Source organism: Dunckerocampus dactyliophorus, chromosome 3 (genome assembly GCF_027744805.1).
Source record: "Dunckerocampus dactyliophorus isolate RoL2022-P2 chromosome 3, RoL_Ddac_1.1, whole genome shotgun sequence".
In the NCBI taxonomy this organism is placed as follows: Eukaryota; Metazoa; Chordata; class Actinopteri; order Syngnathiformes; family Syngnathidae; genus Dunckerocampus; species Dunckerocampus dactyliophorus.
Window position 1 is genome coordinate 21,206,358 of NC_072821.1, and position 21,045 is coordinate 21,227,402.

The following is a 21,045-nucleotide window of genomic DNA, read 5'->3' on the forward strand; positions in this document are numbered from 1 at the left end:
AAATGGAAACTACACTGATGTTTCTGAGCATTCCACTGCAGTCTAATTTTTTCTCAGCTTCATATGTTGTGTTTTGATCCACAGTTAAGTAAGTCCCATGATCCCAACCCTATACCTTCCTCACACATGCAGGAACAAAAGCAGTGTTGAAATGAGGTCAGATCAGAGGTGGATGCTTTCTTCTCTTTTCTCTTTTCCAACATCTCTTCCTCTCTTGTCACCATCGTGTTCTCCCATTCCCCTTTCCTTTTTCATCTCGCTATTCCCTCGGCCACCTTTCCCTCTTACAGGTAAACCTAATTAGCTTGCAAGTGCATCCTCATGTTTTGTATCTTACTGGGGGTGTTGTTTTTGTTTGTTGGTCATGTGATGTTTGGCATAAACTGAACAGGCTGTGTTTGATTCCTCTCAGGTGGTTATTAGGAAGAGTTTTAAGAGATGTGTGCTTCTATTGATGCACAAACACATTTATGAGACAAGTGTGCACAGGTGTGAGCGTTTGCAGGCATGGGTTGGTGCTTGATGGAGTGGCTGTGTTACTGTCTTGTCTTAAAGTAGGTTAAAATGGATCAATAGCAGCCAGAGGAAACACATAGAGAAAAGAAATGGGGGGGTTTCACACTCTGCGATTCTTTTGCAGACACCGTATTTTTCTAATAAATGGCAGGTCCTCATACACACTATTGACAGATGCTTTATTTACACATTCCTCTGTATATGGGGCATCTATCTGTTTGGCCTACTTTTGTTATGTATCTTACAGTTTTAGAGCATTGTAGATAAACAGCAGTGTGTCTTTCTAGGTCAGACTGCCCTTGTAGAGATGTAAATATACTTTATGAGATGATTACATCATCTTCACACTTTGCATCTCATGAAAATCAGACTAACCCTTGTATCATCCTTATATCTTTACTGGCAAGCGTTCATCTTGTTGTCACATATGATGACATTCATTTGTGTCAAGGAGAAATGTGGTTTCTGTACAGTCCTTTGTTGACTGTGTTGTACTTTGTGTGGCTCTTATTAAAGATACTAAAACTGTTTTTCTGCCTCGCGTCTCTGTATCCAGGGCCCAGACGTACACAGCACGTAACAGTTGTTTTCTTGACGTTGGATAAGATTGTTGCGTAACAAATTGTGTGTAACTGAATGTCCGCTTATTCCAATATACTTTCACATGTCACAACATTAGGTACACTTATGCAATCTTATGAGATCAAGTAAAGCAATTCAGCAATTTTGTCTTTTCTTGTTATAGTAACATACTGTGTATGTAGCCTAATATAGAAATAAAAACCCCATCATGATCAAACGATGCAACAAATATTCTGCTCCCCTGAAGGAAGAAATGAAATTGGCCAAAACATGACTCACGTTATGTTTGCATGTATAATACTATGTTACTTACTATGTAATACTGCTGCTGGTTGTATTTAATCTTTAATAAAACACAAGGTACTCTTAACAAGTGATAGTCCAAGAACAAAAAATTTGGAAAAAAATGTAGCCTGGATCAAACAACAAAATGAAAAACAACATAGGTGGCAGGACAGCACTGAAAATGACTAGGGGGGTGATTGGCTAGAGAAAAGTCAATACGATAGAAAAGGCGACAGGGAACTCTTAGCTTGGAACCTGAGGAGAATAGAGTAGCATAATAGACAAGAACTGAAGGAATAAATGTGCATCCTTTTCCTGAAGCAGCTGTGCCTAAAAGCCTAGATCAGGAGTGCTCACACTTTTTTAGCTTGTGAGCTACTTTTAAAATGACCAAGTCCCAAAGATCTACCTCCTACTATAAATATAGAAAGTATATATATATATTTACTATATTTATTTTAAAAATATGAGTACGTATTTATGTACGTTATACATGTGTACCAGGAGTACACGCACTTTCTCAGCATGCAAGTACGAGTCAAAATGATCTACCTCTTTCTATAAAACATAACATATACAAAATGTAACCAGTAAACTCTGAAATTCTATTGTAACCTTGATTAGTATTTCATGTTCACATTTTCAAAGTTTACAGGTAATCCAAGTTGTTGCTATCATAATTCACTTCAATGTGGAAATAAAGATAATTACACATAACTCCTAAATAGTTGTGTACATAACCTGAGTACCGGTAATATGTCAGTCAAATTAGCTATGTAACGTTCATTAGGGCACACAGTTCATGTATTACATCCAGTTAGCATTTGCTATCAAACATTACTGATATACAAGAATTTGAAACGATTATGCAAAAGACAATGCAGCCGAAGTCAAGGCAACATATTGAAAAGGTTTCACCAATGGGCACATTTTTAATTTCATAATGAAATAATAGTTTAAGAAGCGAACGTGTAGAAAACACTGATTTCTGTAGTAGAGTTCATGACATGAAGCCAAGCCAGTAAACAATACACTTTTTTTCTACGTAGCTAGCCGCTACAAGTGAACAGATAACTTTTGTTATAGATATAGACATCTTACCGCTGAGTTAGTTCATCCATAATCAGAACAATAAAGATGAAAGTTCCATCTTCGTGTGTAGCTTGAAACGCTGCGGGGGAGCAAGCGCGAATCAGGAGGGGAGCTTAATGTCAGCTGACTGATGTCATATGACAACTACAAAGTGACTTTTACGCGATCGACCCAAACTACCTTGGTGATCTACCGGTAGCTTGCGATCGACGTAATGGCCACCCCTGGCCTAGATGATAATGGATACAGCGTATACCCTAAATGTCTTTGTACTGGATACAGTAGAACAGTCATGATAACCAAGTGATGTTTGTGGTTACTGCATGAGATGCAAGTGTTAGAGTGTGTGTGACAGACATTGCTAACCAACTGCAAATCAATTTGCAGTTTGAGAATAACTCTTTGGTCGAGACCTGACCGGTTCTTTATCAATAGAGCAGTGGTCTGTGAAGTAGTGCCTGAGGCAGGGGAGCACATATACAAGCAGACGACATTCTCCCACTCCACCACTGTCTCTGCTATAATTACTGAAGCAGACTTGCACACAAACGACACCAGTTGCTGACAGAATGTGTGGGAATATTCAGATTTTGGTTTTACTCATTTCCACATTATTTGTTACACTTAAACATGATTTCAGCTCAACAGTTACTTCACTTTGACACCCTGTTATGTTTTTCAAATCTTGTCAGCTTAATTTAACCATTTTAACAAAACTGTGCTGCGCTAAAAGGCTTTGTCAAGCACTCAGCAGCAGTCAGACAGAGGCTAAAGGACCCAAGCAAAAAACAGCGATAGCAGTACTAGGGACACGTTTAAGTGGTTGTATAAAGGAAGTATTAAAGGCATCATCTGCCAGAGTGGTTTTCTGGGTTTTGGTAAAAAGACACCAATGCTGCAGGTAGAGCTTGAGCTTGAGTCTGTCTTAAAATTTTGAGCAAGTGTCACACTATCCTGCTAAACATTGAGTTACTTGATTGTGGTCCAAACAGCTGCATCAGCACTCCGTCAGAGCTGGCTGAGCTGACTGTTGGCAACTAAGACGAATGGCTTTTGGGTCATTGTATTTTCCAGGCTCAGCAATCCATTTTGTAACCAGTTATGCCTTGTGGATGGAGGTTAATACCATCGTTGAGGAGAGCACTCCCTCTATGAGAGAAGCACTTCATGATGATAACGCTGATGTTTATTGTACGCCACCAGGATACTTAGCCATGGCCACCATAACCGTTTCTTGAATGCTTAACATAAGTCACATGTTCATTTGGGACACACATTACTGACAATAATAAACCAGAAATTTTCAGTTTTGTCAAATGTAAGGCATTTTTTAAACTTTGGAATGTATGAGAAAACTTGGATGTTGGATAATGATTGTATTTTTTTTTGTGTGTGTGTGCGCACATGTGTGACAGGAGCTGTAGGGTTGCCACTGCCTGGTGTGGAAGTGCGGATTGTCATGAATAACACAAGCAACACCACAATTGTAGAGGGAAACCACAGAGAGACTCAGGTAGTTACATAAATGTTATAAACCTTAATATACACATATAATAATAATAATAATAATAATAATAATAATAATAATAATAATAATAATATATGCATGTATAAGATGATAATAATAATTATAATAGTGTTTCGTTTAGAATGATGTTAAGTGTAATAATATTAAGTGTGTGTGCTCCAGCTGTCGCTTAGTTGTCAAAAAACGATTAATGTTTTCGCCTCTCTTTTTCCTCTCAATGTCAAAGGTACGGCCAGGTCTAGAAGGGAAGGAAGGGGAGCTCCAGGTCCGAGGTCCATCTGTCTTTAAGGAGTACTGGAACAAACCTCAAGAGACTAAAGAATCTTTTACTGATGACGGCTGGTTCAAAACAGGTACCAGGCACTTCTATTTTTATCTATCTTCATGTTTTAAACGTATTTCTGAGTCACATTCACTTGAAGGGAGGGAATTCTGAGACTAACTGAATTAGTTGTAATGTCAGAGGGGTTCAGAGGAGGGAGAAAAATACTTCTCATCTTTGCAGTAGAATGATTTTAGAGACTTAAAAAGTAGGAATGTTTTTGTGTATGTCTTTATTTTGGGATCATGTAATGAACTGTGTTTTACTTTTCTCCAAAGTGGTTGTGATCGCTTTGAGTCGTGAACGAAATATTGCTTACCTGTTCTACTTCTGTGTCATACATTGGTAGATGCGTGTGTGTGTGTGTGTGTGTGTATCAGTATACTGTGGGAAGCTCTCATCACATTCTGCCTGCAGCCAAGCAATTCTTTCTCTAACCCCTAAAGTCCCACTTTACTGCAAAGCCATCAGGAGACAGGCTTTAGTTTGGTGTGACTGGGAGGGAGGGGATGCAGCAGGGAGGGCAGAAGCAATCTTCGGATTGTCATGTAGATGACAGGAAGGACGGAGCCGGAAGCAAAGAACTGGAAGATGAGCTTGGAGTTGTGCTGATGGACCAGGTTGGAAAGGTTCAGCAAGGACAAGGTGAGGAAGAGGAGTGGATGGTTGGAGCTGGAAAGCAGCAATGAAGAAGTGATGGAGAGCAAAGCTGGGAGAGCAGAGCAGAGTGTGTTTAATTGGCTTTGCAGCCTGGAAGGACAGAGATCCAGAGCACAGCATGCTACTGTCACACTCCATTACAGCCAGTGGCCACATAATGAGAGCCCCAGCAATCAGCTCCCCACAGACTGGTCAGTACCTCAAGCCATACATACACACACAATGTGTCAGGTGGACTCAAACACAAACTACCTCAAAAAAGTTTTACAACACTATAGAATGTCGTAGAAGTTTACCATGCAAAGGAATATCATTAAAAAGTCTAAACTTTTAATTCTAACAAATAAAACTGAACAAAGGATCTGACATTGACTGACAGAAACAGATAAACTAATGACAAAGCAAGACAAAGTCACAACAAATATTAAATATACGTGGAGAGTGCTGAAAACAACATGTTGACATAATATGTCGTGACAAAATGAGGTCTTTATACTTCAATCTGTTTGAATTTCAAATTAACTTTCCCTGTTTGAAATAATGGGAATAGAAATGATACATTCCAGTATTTCTTTCCATCTTGACTTTTTTGGATTTTGGACCGTATTGTCCTTGAAATTTACAGTCGCACCTTGACGCAGCAGCATATTCTAGGTTTTATTTGTGTCAAAATTGACATTATATACTGTAAGTGTCTCAATTACTTGTTTTTTCGTGGGTGGTCTTGGAACTTATCTACTGTATGCCAAGAAGTTTTACAAAGTTTTCCTTCAGAATCAATATAGTCTCTACCAATCTAAAATGTTTAGACAGTATGTTAATAGCAATCCACACCGGATTTCACAACTAGTTTAGTCTATCTCAGGCTGCAACAAAAGCCCGAAAAGCGAAAAGTGAATATCCTCACACTGATGGAGTGGCTGTTGCCTGAGAGCAATGATGCATACGATACATAAAAACACATTTTCGTCAGATGTCTGGGAAGCAGTGCATCCCTCAATTCTTCTCCTTGACCTCGCAGCAAAAACCTAGACAACGTCAAAAAGGCGAGAAAGAAAAAATTCAAGTTGATCAGCCGAGAGCCTCGAGAGTCAGAGATGACGACCAAAGAGAGAAAGGTGATCTGTGACTTAAGGGAGCAGGTGTGAGGGTGTGGAAATTGAGGTCTAAGCAGAGGTTGACGTACAACATATGAAGCTCCACTGACGCCTCAGATTTTTCAACAATGTATTGTCATAATTTTTTTTATATTCATTAAAGTTTCGAGAGCATGCATAGTATATCTCAAAATGCTGTTACCCATGTCAGACTTATCTTAAAGGTGTGCTTAGCTAATTCTTGATTTCTTTGTTTTCCAGACAGCAGTCTAGGAATGATAGACAAGGGATTATGAAAGCAACAATTGTCTGAGGCATGATGTAACTTTTATCGAGATTTCTTTCTTTATAATACAGATTTTATCCTTGATATACTGTATATTTGTTTTCCATCCACAGTGGGTTTGGATCCTCTGCCTTGCAAATTGTTTGGCAGTCAATCATCTTGGACTTTGACCTAAAATCCGTTCATTCATTTGCTATATCGCTTGTAATCTTTAGGGTAGAGGGTGAGCTGGAGCCTATCCCAGCTGACTTTGGGGAAGTGGTGGGGTACATGCTGGACTAGTCAAACACCAGTCAAACACAGGGAACATACTGTATTTGGACAGTGACAGAGTTTTTAGGATTTTGCCTTTATATACACCATCGCAATTGTTTTAAAATAAAACATTGAAGATGTGATTTAAGTATATCGTTCCTGTTTTAAAGGTGATGTCTGCCTTGGTTAGGTACTGCATGGGGGGTGCTACCTTTCAAATATGCTGGAAGGATTATACACCCGCCCTCTTCCCGATTGGACATTGCAAGCCACGCCCCACGTAACACACTTGCGTTAGTTATATTTGTCGTCAACTATTAATAGCAATTTGGCAAAGTTTAGCTACAAATGTCAGCTTTCATTGACATTTGTAGCTAATGAAAATGAAAATGCTGCACGAGACAGCAGAGAGTGAAAGCCATGAATGCCAGTCATTTTGTTCAGCCCGCACATTTTTTTTTTTTTTTTTTTTACAAAGTTTTGTTTTGAACTGAAGGTTACTGTGAGATGCAGATGCAGCTCACGACTTTTTCAAGTAAAATAAATGGAGTATTCTTAACCGATTCAGTGGCCGCAACTGGAAAAAAATGCTGTATATTTTCTACTGACTGAAGACAAAAGTAAGGCATCAAGACCCACAAACAAGCAGAAGCTAAAGGTGGCTGCAGCGAATGCCTGGCAAACCATCTTAGAGATGGAAACACAATTTGGTTGATGGACCTGACAAGGCCATCAGCGTAAAAATAAAATAAAACATTTCTGACTCCTATTTTCTGAGCCACAAATGTGCTTTATGTTAGATAAACCAGAAGAATTGTTCAGATAAAAGCAAAAAAAAGAAGAAATGGAAAAATCGTTGATTTTGTGTCAGACCCAGCAAGCAATATGAAGTCTTGGTGGAAAGGCGGCTCATGGAAGATACTGACAGGCAAAGAAAAAGTGCAGAATTGGCCAAAGAAAGAAACATGGAATTTAAGAAGAAAAGTGTGTGAGAATTTAAATCAATAACTCCTCAGACGGCTGGAGGTGTCTTCACTAGTGTGAGTGGGCCTGTGGAGCTTGACTGGCAGCTCTATAGAGAAGCTGTCGCCTTCCCATGAGTGCTCGCTCTTTCCACTCAACCTCACAAACATCTCTAAGCACATTGATTTTTTTCTTGCTTTTTTAACACCCCTTTTTGTGCTCTTTGCTCAAGTCTGTCCATCTACCCAGAGCTACGCTGAGCTCCTAATGACAGCTCATCTGTTGTTGTCGCATATACACAGACCCAAGCACTGCCTCCAGAATAGGCTGCTAATGGAGTCATAAATACACTCCTGATCAAAATTTTAAGACAAGTTGAAAAATTGCAGGAATTTACATTTTGCGCTGTTGGATCTTAAGGAGGTTCGAAGTAGCACTTCATAATGCAAAAAGAAGAAATGGGAGTGAGACAAAAAAATATGGAGTAAACAATTTATTAAACAACCATGAAACTAAAATAAGCTGTTCATCAGCTGATCAAAAGTTTAAGACCATAGCTCATAAAATACAATTATATATTTTTTCCCAGTAGAGAATAAAACTTTCTTCCATCTTTCAATGTCCCATGTTTGGTGCTCTTGTGCAAATTTTTGACGTTGAGGCGAGACCTTTGAAGACATTTTTTGGTCCTTAAAACTCCTCTCACAGGGTGTTTGTTGACAGAGGTGTGGATTCGAGTCACGAGAATTGGACACAATTGGAGTCACAATTTTGATGACTTTGGACTCTACTTGACAATACCCTCAAAGACTTGCAACTCAGATTGGACTTTGACATCAATGACTCGGGTATGGCTCGGACTTTAGTCTGATGACTTGAAAACACTTGAGATTTTCAGTAAAATGTGCCCCCATTCAAAGTATCCAACGAACATGACTGTTCTGTCATTTCCAGCAAGACAACATTTTTTAGCTTTGAATGTGACTCATTGAATGCATCTATTAACATCCAATCAGGTTTAAGAACAAGAAAATGTGTGGATTACATTTGTGTGCACTGACTAAATCCTGAATGCTATGTCAGCACTTTTTTCTGTGAATTGAAGTCTTGTCACACTGGTCTTATTTCAAAAAATAAAACGGTTCAAAATGCATTCATTTTTTTGGCAAATTGTTACATTATTAAAATGACATTTTATTTGGGAGACATTAAACAGTGCTCATGACTTGTAAGGACTCGGAAATTTTAAGCCTATGATTTCGGACTTGACTTGACCTGTCTTGTCTTGACTTGAGACGTTTCTTGGTCCCACCTCTGATTTTTGGACTGCACTCTGCATCGTAAAACCTTAATTTAGGCCAAGGATCGTCCTCTGTCTTGACTGATAGCCAATCAGATCCTCTGGCTCAGGATCTTTTGAAGAAGTTTAGAGTGACTGTCTTACTGCATCCAACCTCAGCAGAAATGGCGCGCTGCAAGAGGCATTGCTTATGCAGCTCAACAATTCAAAGAACAAAAGCTTGTTTGCCTTTGCCATCAAGAGACCATGACAGCATGAATACCTGACAGAAAATTACATTGAATCTACATTTTTGCCGAGATTTTGACTTTTAAAATGCTGTGGTCTTAAACTTTTGATCAGCTGATGAACAGCCTATTTCACTTTAATGGTTGTTTGCAATAAATTGCTGACTCAAACTTTTTTTGTCTCATTCCCATTTATTCTTTTTGCATTTTGAAGCTCAGTGCAGAATGTAAATTCTTGCATTTTTTCAGCTGGTCTTAAAATTTGGATCAGGAGTATACATTGATGAACTTGTAAATAAGTAAGGCAGAGTAAGGACAATGGACAATGTTCTTCATTTTTGGCCTACACTGTTGAATAACAGATGCTTAGTTCTAGCAGGCACTGCAAAACAAGATGTGTGTAGGTTTAGATACAAACTTATTTAAAGGGACTGTATGCAACTCGCTCCGAATTACATTTTTCGTAGCCAAAACACATAAGAATTAGCATACATCGCCAATAGTGGTTTAAAAGAACAATTTGTACAAAAAATATCTATATTTTTCATTTACAAATTCAACTGCATAATAATTGTCATTAGTTCGGTCCGAATAAATAAAATTGACGTTCATGGCGTTCACGCACAGTTATTGGTATTCACGTGAATGTCCATAGCCCATACACACACACAACAGCAGTCTCGGTGTGGCGATCAACAATTTACATTCATGTTGTTGTCACAATAGGCCATACATTCAATGATAGCCAACGTTAACGCTTAACTTCGCCAAATTGCTATTATTAGCTGACAACAAGCATAACTAACATGTATGCATGTGTCAAAGCAGGAAAAGAATATAATACTTGTAGTACATTCAAATGTTGCCCCCCTCAACAGCTGGATGAACCTGCTGCATACAGGCTCTTTAATTTGGGGCGCCCAAATGTTTACAGTGGCCTGACAAGACATATATAAACATTTTCCATATTTAGTTTTGTTGATTATCACCACCAAGGAGGTGTGGGTTTGTTTGTAGCCCTTCTACAGGTTTTGGTATTTGTACACCCGGATTTTTTTAAGATGGGTATTTGTCTCTGGATGTTTTTCATTTATTGCTGGAGAGAAGCCAAACATTAATGGCATCACAAAAAAAATGCATATTGCTCATAATGAGCCAAACATGCATGTGGATGCAGAATCAGAAGCTGTAAACCAAGTTCCATTTGGGTCTGGACCAAATTGTGCATGTGGAAGCAATTTAAATATAACATGGAAAATCCAATTTAACATGTTCAGGCTCTTCTGTAGCTGTGAAATTTCATCAGATCAGGTTGTAAGTTGTTGTGCTGTAATATCTTGTTACATTTAGTTCTCTTGGATCCAGAAGGAGCCTGAAGCGGGACTTTATTGCCTTTTAGTTATCAAGATAGATTGAAGTTCTTATATTAATTTCACAGGTGACACATGTTTAAGCCTTGTAGGAGGTCCTTGCTTCTTGAGTTGTCTTGTTTTAAGTAAAACTGTTTTGTAAAACTACCTTTATTTTCACAATATTTTCCAGACAGTTAATGCAATATTTTTTTTAGACTGCAGATATGAATAATTTTCCTTCTGAAACAAAACACAAGGTTTTAAAATGTCTGTGAGCAGGGTGTGTGTGCTTGTGAGTGTTTGTGTTCGCATCCCGAGTAGTAAAGGTGAGCTCCATGTATGGTGGGTCAGGTATGGTGGGTCAGGGCTATGCTGATAGGCCACCCAAAGTTGTTGCTGATATCTTGCAAAGACATCAGCCCTCGAATGGTCACGGCTCGTTTACTCCCAGTGATACGCTCTTCTTCTCTGCCACCATCCTTCTTTCGATCCCCCAAGTGTTAGATTTCACCCACAGTCTCTCAGTGTGTCATCCCAAGTGCGATGTCAAAAATTCCAGCAGGACACGCTAACACTCCGCCCTCCCAGCAGTTTGCTCAAAGGCAACTCCTCTCCATCCCATTTACATGTTGTCAACTCATGATGGAGCTGGATGACATCCGGTACTATTTCTCATTATGAAAACTGTCATCCACAGAAGATGGCACAGAAGCCTCTTTTCTCTCAATTGTCTGGCAGCTACCGACCACATTCATTTGCACACTACAACTAATTCCAACAACTTACAACCAGATGCGCATGTGTGTTGCAGTGCCATTTATATATTGCTATAATGAAACAAGGCAAACCAAGGCATTTTTACTGTTGCTGTGCAGGCATGTTTTCAGGAAATTTGAACATTATTGTGATGATATTGTTTTTTTGTTTTTACGTTTTAATTTCATATAGTTTCTTCTCTACTTCTGCACTATTTGCATGCAGTATGCCATGGTAGGATACAGTTGTTTACCAACTTCTTAGCACTCTGAACGCTTTGATGAATTTATATTCTGGTCCAAAGACAAGCGGTAAAACTTGTCTGATCTGCTCAGTCAGTATTGTATTCAGGTGTCATCATCATGTGTCCCCCATTCAGATTTGTGTGTTTGTCTGTAGAACTGAAGCATGTAAATGGCAGTTAAATAGTTAGCTCCAGAAGCATTTCAGATCAGAGACAGACATCAATCCTCAAGTTCAGCCTGTTATCTGCTTGTGGAGAGGCAGGGAGCAAGCAATCTCATCAGTAGCATTACCATAAAGCAATTCAAGCTCCTTTAATTGCATTATATTAAACAAATTAGATCAGTCATCCAAGTGCAAAGTGCTATTTTGTGTGATATTAATTACCAAAAAAGGAGCTGTGACAAAAGTTAAGGATGATAAATAATGTCAGAGCTGAGATTTCAGCGCATTGGATGTCTGTTATTTATCCTCATTAACTCCTCCATCTTGGCTTAGGGCTTTAATGTAGTGCATTAATATTCATGTATGCTAAGTGTTTACAGTCCCCCTGAAAAGAGGCACTACTCACATTTATACCACTCGTCTTTGAGCTGATAAGGCTCTCGTCTTCGCAGTAATGGCGGGTGCTGAGCTTGAACCTGGTTCTGCTGAACCAGACATTACGGGCATGACTTCACTTGTACGTTCTCTCTGAGAAATGTCTGCATGCTCACTTTAAACACTCCACCAGTGGGTATACAAGCACAACACTACATGGAAACCTGCATGTGGTTTGTACTGTACACTGTTAATTTGACATACAGTATTTCTGTTGTGATTGTTGAGTAGTGAGTTGTAATGCATAAACATTATTAAAGTACAATATTTTGACTCTCTCTCCCAGGGAAATGGTTGAATGCAGTGGTCGAAGGCAGACAAAAGGTTGTGTTCTCTTTCGTCACGCAAGATACACACGGAACATGGTGGCGAATGTGTAAAGGGAGTTTACTGTATGTGTGGGTGGTAGCCTCTGTAACACATTAACACCAAACACAACAGTCTTTGCAGTGTTTATTCCATTCCATCCTTTAATTACCTTATTGACCCAAATATAGTGGCTCCCCGCACATTTGTGATTCTACATTTGCATCCTGGCAAATTTGCACATTTTTGGTCCATCCATTAACTTTTTATTTAGTAAAAAAAAATGTTATTTGTGTTTATTTCCCAGTCCGGGGTGTACCTTGCCTCTCACCAAAAGTCAGCTGGGATAGGCTCCAGTGTACTCCTGCGACCCTAATGAGGATTAAGTGACATAGAGAATGAATGAATGAATGCAATAATTTAGTTTTTTATTTGTATTTATTTAATTTTTTTAATGTATTTTTTTCCATCATTCACAGTGTCATATATATTTGTTTTTTCATTATTCTCCATGCGCATGTGACACTTCAGCCTCTGTTCGAAACGACTTGACATTTTTATTTTGGAAGTTTACATTATGAGGTGGCTTTTTTTTTAATTGCATTCAAATAAAACCAAAAAGTCTCACATTTTGGAGATACATGGTTGTTCTAGGACAGCAACAATTTGCTAGTGTCTTAATTACATGTAAAACTACTGTATGTTATGTCATAACTAATCCCTCTCCTTCTCAAGTTCAGTTAATTAAGTTTTTTCCTGCAGAGCCAACTTCCATTTACTTGAAACTTTCTCTTGCCCTCCATTCTCAGTTAAAGTCTTGATCTGTTTTTATTTCTTTTTTTTTTCCACGCCGTTTGCCTTCACTTTCTTTAATGCCTCCAAACGAGATGAAAGCCCAGTGCAATTAGGCTTCTTATCGTTTTAATTAAGAAAGCCATTCGGCCATATCTGCCTCTGACGCCACAACGCATAATGGTAGAGAGTCTCTGATGCCTGAAGTCGTGTTTGCGCGTGTGTGTGTGTGTGTGTACTGTATGAGTACACACTGTGTGTGTTTGTGTAGCCCAGTAACACAGTTACCAACATCCCTCTCTTACGCTTGTTTTTTTTCCCTCTTTTTATCAGTGTTCTCCAATCACAATTCCCACTTGTGCCACTCTCTGAACATGCTGTTCTAGCTCTTGTTATTGCATCCCCACCCCTTCAAAGAGACAAGGTCAGAGAGTCCTGGTACAGTACTTCAAACTCAAGAGTGTTTTCGCCCTTTCCCCCCAAGCATTTTTACAGTTACTTGGATGACGTTAACAGTATTTGTATCTGCATCAGCATCAAATAAACAGGCCTGCAAACACAAGAAAAGTAGACTACATCTGCCCCTGCATATCTGCTTCAAGAAACTTCAAGAAATTTTCTATTTTTTAAAGAACTCAGTTACTGACATTCACCCAAATCCCCCCTCACCCCCCATCTTCCCGCTCCTCCCTGGTTACCCTGGCGTATCAGTGCAGAGCAGTGGTCTGTGAAGAAATTCCCGATATCTAAATTTACACTCTGTATCAATCTTGTTTAATAGACTGGAAAGCTTATAGCCGCCATGGCAAGCCAGTGGAGAGAGCAGCAGTGATAAATTGTCGGTGTGGAGGCGACAGCCGCCCGTGATGTATAATGAAATATTTATGATTTATCCCAGCTAATAAACTGAAATGAAGTGCGTGATGTATGGCAGCAGATGGGCCCTCTATTGATGCTGAGGCATAGAGGCAAGTGGAAGGAGGAGACGGCAAGATAGGTGGAGAGAAGGAAACAGATGATGTGATGAGAGATGCCTCAGAGAGGTCGAAGGAAAGGATGAATGATGAAGTGGGGACAAATGGAGAATAGTGTGGATTTGTTTGATACAGGAGAGTTTGGAAAGAGAGAAAATACGCACTCAACAGCTATTAGGCACACCTGAGCAGATTAATCAGCTTTAATACAAAAGGTGTAATAAAATTTGCCTTTACAAGCTTAATAATGATCATTTTTGTTTCTAGGTTGCAGTGGTGCACAGCCACACATACTAAGAGTTTTTTCTGATGTTTTTGCCCTTATCTCATACAGTATGTAGACAAAATATTACAACCAGCTCTCAGTAAGATGCAGTGCAGTTCTACACCACTGCCAACTATAATAATAAACACTGAACAGTGTAACCCTACACTGTCCTTTGGATTTACTTACTGTATTTTAATGTGTACATCGGTCCCACATAAGAATCTGAATGACAAATTTCATTTTTCTTCTCAATGAATTATTACTTGTTAAACCAAAATGTAAGTGTTTAAAAGAATCAAGTTGATATAACATCAATTAACGGAGTAATAAGAAAGTGAACATGCAAACTCAGGTCAAACCCAGGTCTTGCAGATCCTTTGACTGTGTGGCCAACAGGCTAACCACTCAGCCACCGTGAGGCACACGAGGCAAATGCATTGCAGACAATTGTGTGTGCATATACAAAAATCAAATCTGCATTGACAAAACTAAACTCGATTACATTGACATTATTCTTTTAATTTGATCAGTTTCAGTGTACATGAAAGAAATTAGCATGTTCAACATTATCTATAAACAACTTCAGTCTACTTGACTAAATCATGTTCATAAGCAGAATATAAATTAATCGTGTTGCATTTACTAACTTCACCTTTGTAAGACCCAATGTTTCCCTTTTTTTCAGTGTACATGAAACAATAGTGGATGGCAGGGGTAATTATTACAATTGGCTCCAGCATACCCCCGCGACCCTAGTGAGGATTAGTGTCATATAAAATGGATGGATGGATGATCTTTTGCCGTCACAGTTGCTTTGCAAACCTTGCATATTATGGTCTCTTGCTCCACATCTGCTCTAATGAAACCAATGGCTTTCTTCCATATTACTGAGGAAATATAGGAAATATAATATCGCCTATAGTCTTCGCTTCTCCTGCGCCTTCAGCCATGCTCATTTTCCCTCTTTTGTTGTCTCTGCTCTGCCTTTCTCCACTACCACTCAACCATCCTTAGGGCCCTATGAAATCAGTTTTATTTTTTTTTTCCAAATTCCATTTTTTCTGTTTTCATTTTTTAGAATTCGATTTTTTACATTTTACACTTATTTTTACCAGCATAGGTATACGTAGTGTATGCTTTATGGGTTAGTGAATAAAATGTCCATTAACTAAATGCAAAAATTCTTATATTTAGTGATGCAATACATCAATGGACAATTTTGCCCAGTAATTCAGAAATGGATGTAGTCTGGCTAACTTTTCTTCAACAAACTGTAATGCCCGTGCTTATGGAAGATGTAGTCACCGATGCAATTCCAACTCCATATGTAAGATATTTTCTAAGACACTTTATTTTGTTTACACAGTTAGACGACATGAGGCAAACGGCCCTCTTATTCTGAAGGCTGGAAATGTGTGTGTTGAGAATGTCTGGAAGGCGAGCTGGGTGCAAGAATAAACGTGCTTCTCGTCTTTTTTCACTGAGAACCTGCACGTCGTCATCAGGCATTGTAAAACGCTCCTTACATTAAAACGCTAAAACACAACGTGGTGAAAATAAAGTCATCCAGCCGGAGTCGCACACACACAACCACACTAGCATGCTAAACCAAGCTAACCCTGCAAGCTTCCATTCACGCTCCGTAAGAGGAGGTTCTGCCAACTTTCGCCAGTGTTTATCGGCATTTCAACATGTTTAGTTCGGGAGGAGGCGGTTTGGTGTTTGAAATAAGATTCTGCCACAATTGAGCGGTCCGCCAAGTAAATACCAAGGACTGGTAATACACAAATGTTCCTTCTCCTCACGATGACAACATTTCATTCACATTATGTCAATTTCCGCGAAATTCCACGTTTAACAGTAAATTCCGTTTTTATTGACCAATTCCGCGATTCACGCAAATGCCGCAGTTCATTCATATGTCATTTTTATCATTGGAAGAATTTATACTGGTACAGTGTTCCCTCGCTCTAGCGCGGTTCACCTTTCGCTGATTTGCTGTTTCGTGTATTTTTTTTTAATTACAGCGTATGAACGCTGTTACAGGCTGAGCCTGGCCCTTTAAGAAGAGTTGCATTGTGGGAAGTTGAGTGTCTCTCTCTTCCCACTCTCGTCTGTCTGCACCGCCCATTGTTTTCTGTGTCCTGATTGGCCGTAGACAAAAGAAAGGAGAGGTTTTTTGACAAAAAGGAGAGGTGATCCATTTGTTTTTTTATGTGACTGCAAACATTTACTGTAAATTGTACTTTATTTACAAAGCACATGCATGAGAGGGTGCATGAGAGGCAGGGATGGATTTGTCGTACTTAGCATACAATTTGACTCTTGAATATGCTTGTATGCTTCACTGCGGTCCGTTTTGTTGCATTTCACTGGTTTTGAGTTCAGTCTGTACAGTACAGATAAATATAAATATTTATAGATATAGCTATTATCAGTTTCGGGGCGACGCAAAATCATTTCTGTCCCCAAGTGGGGGCATGATAGAAAATACCTGAGAACCACTGGCTTAGCATGTGACAAGCTGTCGTCAATTGACTACACATTTTACGGGCTATTGTTCATTCTCCCGATAATAAGAAACAAAGTGAAAGTCAACACAAGATGTGTTGCGTATCTGGTCACATGCGCAAGTGCCGGCAAGGCGATTCCGGTGCATGCTTATCAAAATAAAGCGGAATGAAAAATTTGATGATATTTAAAATTGTTTTCAAACTGTAGTCAATATGTGTGTAAATAATAAGCTATACATGTACCTATACAGCATATATATCCATTCATACAATATATTATTAAAAAAAATTCAAGTTTAAAAAAAAAATTAAGGTGTGGAGGCTTTTATTTTGTAGTGGCGGGCCGCCACGATCAATTAGATGTAGCAGAAATCCTGAAGAATCTAACTTGGCGGAAATTCTCTTGTCTTGGTCGGGTCTTGAACCAATTCACCAATATAAACGAGGGATTACTGTACACAATTCAAAGAAGGAATACAAGATGCAAATATGTTTTTTTTTTTGTCCTCAGTCTCACATTTAATAAATACTAAGAGCCAGCAATGTTATGAATGCAAATGTGGTGTATTTTGCTGACCTCTGAGTCCTGCTCAGTCGTGACACATGTTACCCCCAACACATCCACCTCTCTCAGTCCCAGCTGTTCATGCACCACCTGTAATAATCCAAAAGAACATCTTCCAGCACTGACCCATTTCCTCTGCTTCTGGCCCCAAGCCCAGATGAGCCCATCCTAACACAAAGTGTATGCTTTGTCCCCACACCTGTCCTCGGTGTGTGTGTGTGTGTGCGTGCGTGTGTTTGTGTTCGTGTGTGTGGATGTGTGTAGATGCTGTACTCTGCACTCTCTAAATCTGCCTTAAAGACGCCCATGCAAAAGGTGTAGACTTCAAGTCTCCATCACTGTCATGTTTTTCTTTCCCCACACACCTGAAAATGTAATAAACTCGTACATTTAATGACATGGGCACTGTAAACTCGGAGACACAATTTGTTAAATACTCATCTCAGAAAAGTGTTAATGGGCTGCTGGCTATGCCCAATCATGTCAGTATCGCATGCTAACATACCTTTTGGGGTCACTCATATCTGTAGATGTGGTTCTTCACCATTTTTAATGAATATATTTTCATTTACAACATTTATTTACACACTAAGTCTTTGAGTATATTTTAAATATACTTTACAGTTGAAAAAAATCTGTACTAGATGTGTTTCTGTACTGTCATGTTCACGATTGCTTAAAAATCCTGATTTCATGTCCTTGTCACCATTTTCACACAGTTACAGGCTCTCTAAGTCATATAATTTAAAGTCCTGTTAATCCGCTGCTGTTAATTTTATGTTACTACATTACTATTAGATTTTATGGCCTTACTAGTATATCCCATTGCTTCAGCATGGTGATAAATCATTGTCTATCGATCATAGGACACTGAATCGAATGCACATGAATGCAGACTTTTTGACATTTGCTAATTTATTGCATATCCAGATAAAAATCAATGTAAAACCGGAATACTTGGAATGGAACACAGCTTATCTATGCAAGTGCAATAAATAGATGGACAGTGATGTATTTAAATAAAGGTATGTAGTCGTCATCATTACTTTTTTTATTTACCTCCCTTGTTTGACAGACGTAAAATCCCCTGACCACTTTCCACTGTTTTAACTATTTTTGTTTGTAAATGGCAACTCTTTCTGGTTTTATTGTTATCATCAGGCACTCACACTAAAAAGACAAAGACAAAGCAAAACACTTGTGGCGTTAATCTACAATGTAAGCAGGAGTGTCATGATTTACTGACATCATTAGTGATGGTGTTGTTTTGACTTCTGAAGCATTTTTCTCCAGAAAATATTGGTAGAGCTTCAGGTTGTACCTTTTTAAGTGCCTCACTGTGTATGTAATATACATAATTCATTTGTGTGGCGTTTAGGAGACACAGCAGTATTTAAAGATGGGGTCTATTGGATCATGGGCCGTACCAGTGTTGACATCATCAAGAGCGGTGGCTACAAGATCAGCGCCCTCGAGGTGGAGCGCCACCTGCTGGCTCATCCAGACATCACAGGTAAAAAATGTGTTGATGCAGATGTCAAAGTTTGTATCCAAAATATGTCTGCAGTGTTAAGGTTTGAGACATGTACTTTAAATGTTAACACCAAGCTGGTGGTCTGTAATTGTGCTATGTGTCACCGTACAGATGTTACTGTGATAGGGGCGCCAGATGCGACCTGGGGTCAAAAGGTCACTGCCGTGGTTCAGCTGAAGGAGGGTCAAAGTCTGACTTTGTCTGATTTGAAGACCTGGGCAAGGTATTTTACCTTTTACAGCAATAATAGAACTCTCTATTGACAAAGTATCGGGACACTTGGACATCAGACCCACAAGGAGTCACAATATAACAACACATCGGGTCTGTCTCAGGAAAACGAACTGACAAAAAAAAAAGACAGACGCTGACAAATTCCGATCATGAAGGGCTCTGTCTTTGTGACTAATTCTCTTTTTTCTTTGTAAATCTCACTGGCGTGTATTTGGATCAGTGCATGGTGACTACCTCTGCTCCATGTAAGGCATGACTGACACATTTCTCTTTTAATTACCTCTAACTCTGATTTTCTCAATATTTGACCTCTGCATCCCATCTACTCCATTCAGTGTGTGTGTCATAGCTGTGGGTTCCATATGGTGTAGGTGTGTTAGATGGTACCGTTATGGCTTGCTGGTTCAGCTTGGTGGATTGCTACTATTGCCTCTGCCACATGAGGCTAAAAAACACACACACACACAAACTGCAGCCAGGGGTGCAGCCAGCGGATGGGCAGCACCAGCACACCACCCGCCAGCCACTGGCCACAGGCAAGCAGGGAGAGAGAAGGAGATAAAATGAGACATAAACAAGTAGATGGATGCTCACTCTTCAGTGCCCTGGCTGCAGCTGTCAGTCTGAATCTCTATCACACGTGCTTGCTATCACCATGCACACACAGACACACACACACACACACACACTCACGCACACACATACTGCCCCAGAGAAGTTGGCGACACAAGCGTGCACCATTACAGACGTGCAGGCATGCACATGTACTCAGTGGCACTTTGCTCAAGACATGTGCTGAGAGCGTTGGAAGCAGTGTGAGTCATTGTGTTCACTTGCAGCGCAACACAGCAACTCACACACGCACACAAAGTAGGTTAAGAGACAATAAAAAAGCTCCAGGCTGCAACCTCACTTGACGTAACAACCATGCACTCAATATGGAAAACACTTAATTAGCCAAGGCGGCAATTTTGTCTTTGACTTTTATTATTATTTTGTTGTTTTTGTTTTTTCTAATCTCACAGCGATTATATTGTTTTGTTGGGAGGGAATCATCTCTGTCTGGAAGGTAAATTTGGGGTATTAGGGAGGAGAGCTGCAGAGAGGGATGAAGGACATTTCTTATCTTGACTACTCTGCCACAGGCCTCGCCTTTGTTGTGCAATTGTTTTCTACTCTTGTTTTCATTGTTGTTGCATACGTGCGCACACAATTATTGACGCCCCTGTGCAGTGTTGTGTGTTGCTGTGCATTCTGAGTTACACATGTGTATCTCCTCTGTGCAGCATGCAGTAAAGAAGTCTTTGGTGCATTAACGTCTGTGCATATTGGCGATGTCTTTGCAGAGAACACTTGGCGCCCTACACCATCCCCACAGGCCTGCTGCTGGTAGATGAGATACCAAGGAACCAAATGGGCAAGGTCAACAAGAAGGACCTCCTGAGACACTTCTTCCCTTGACTGCATCACATGTAAGTTAATGGCTGACACCACTTGCATCGCCTCCTGAGGCTCAGGGTTCTTATGTGGTGTACACAAACAATGTGATGATAATTGCAGCTTTTTAAAATTTATAAATGGAGTCAGATTTTAAACAAACTCACGCCGCAACCAAAACTAAAGCAACAAATGTCGACACACAATGTAACTGTACCACACAGATAATGCGGGTATCGAAATTGATGCTTACACACTAATATTAATGCAAAACAAGACTATTTTATAATAGTTTATAGCCCTCATGGCATGCTGGGAAGCCCACACACACACTTCCCTAACAGGAAGTTACCCAGCA

The 21,045-nt window shown here is 39.5% G+C and overlaps 1 protein-coding gene across 4 annotated transcripts in view; it reads left to right on the forward strand.

Moving 5' to 3' along the window:
* The window catches only part of acsf3 (acyl-CoA synthetase family member 3), a 62,049-nt gene that overhangs the window by 21,170 nt on the left and 19,834 nt on the right, over positions 1-21,045 (forward strand). For all 4 annotated transcript variants that reach the window (XR_008569804.1, XM_054770834.1, XM_054770835.1 and 1 more), the window contains exons 6-10: positions 3,891-3,988; positions 4,230-4,356; positions 18,861-18,995; positions 19,128-19,239; positions 20,597-20,722. Coding sequence is in view for 3 of the 4 variants with exons in the window: in XM_054770834.1 (XP_054626809.1) it covers positions 3,891-3,988; positions 4,230-4,356; positions 18,861-18,995; positions 19,128-19,239; positions 20,597-20,711 (587 nt within the window). In the remaining variant the exon portion in view is untranslated. The remainder of the gene's footprint in view (positions 1-3,890; positions 3,989-4,229; positions 4,357-18,860; positions 18,996-19,127; positions 19,240-20,596; positions 20,723-21,045) is intronic.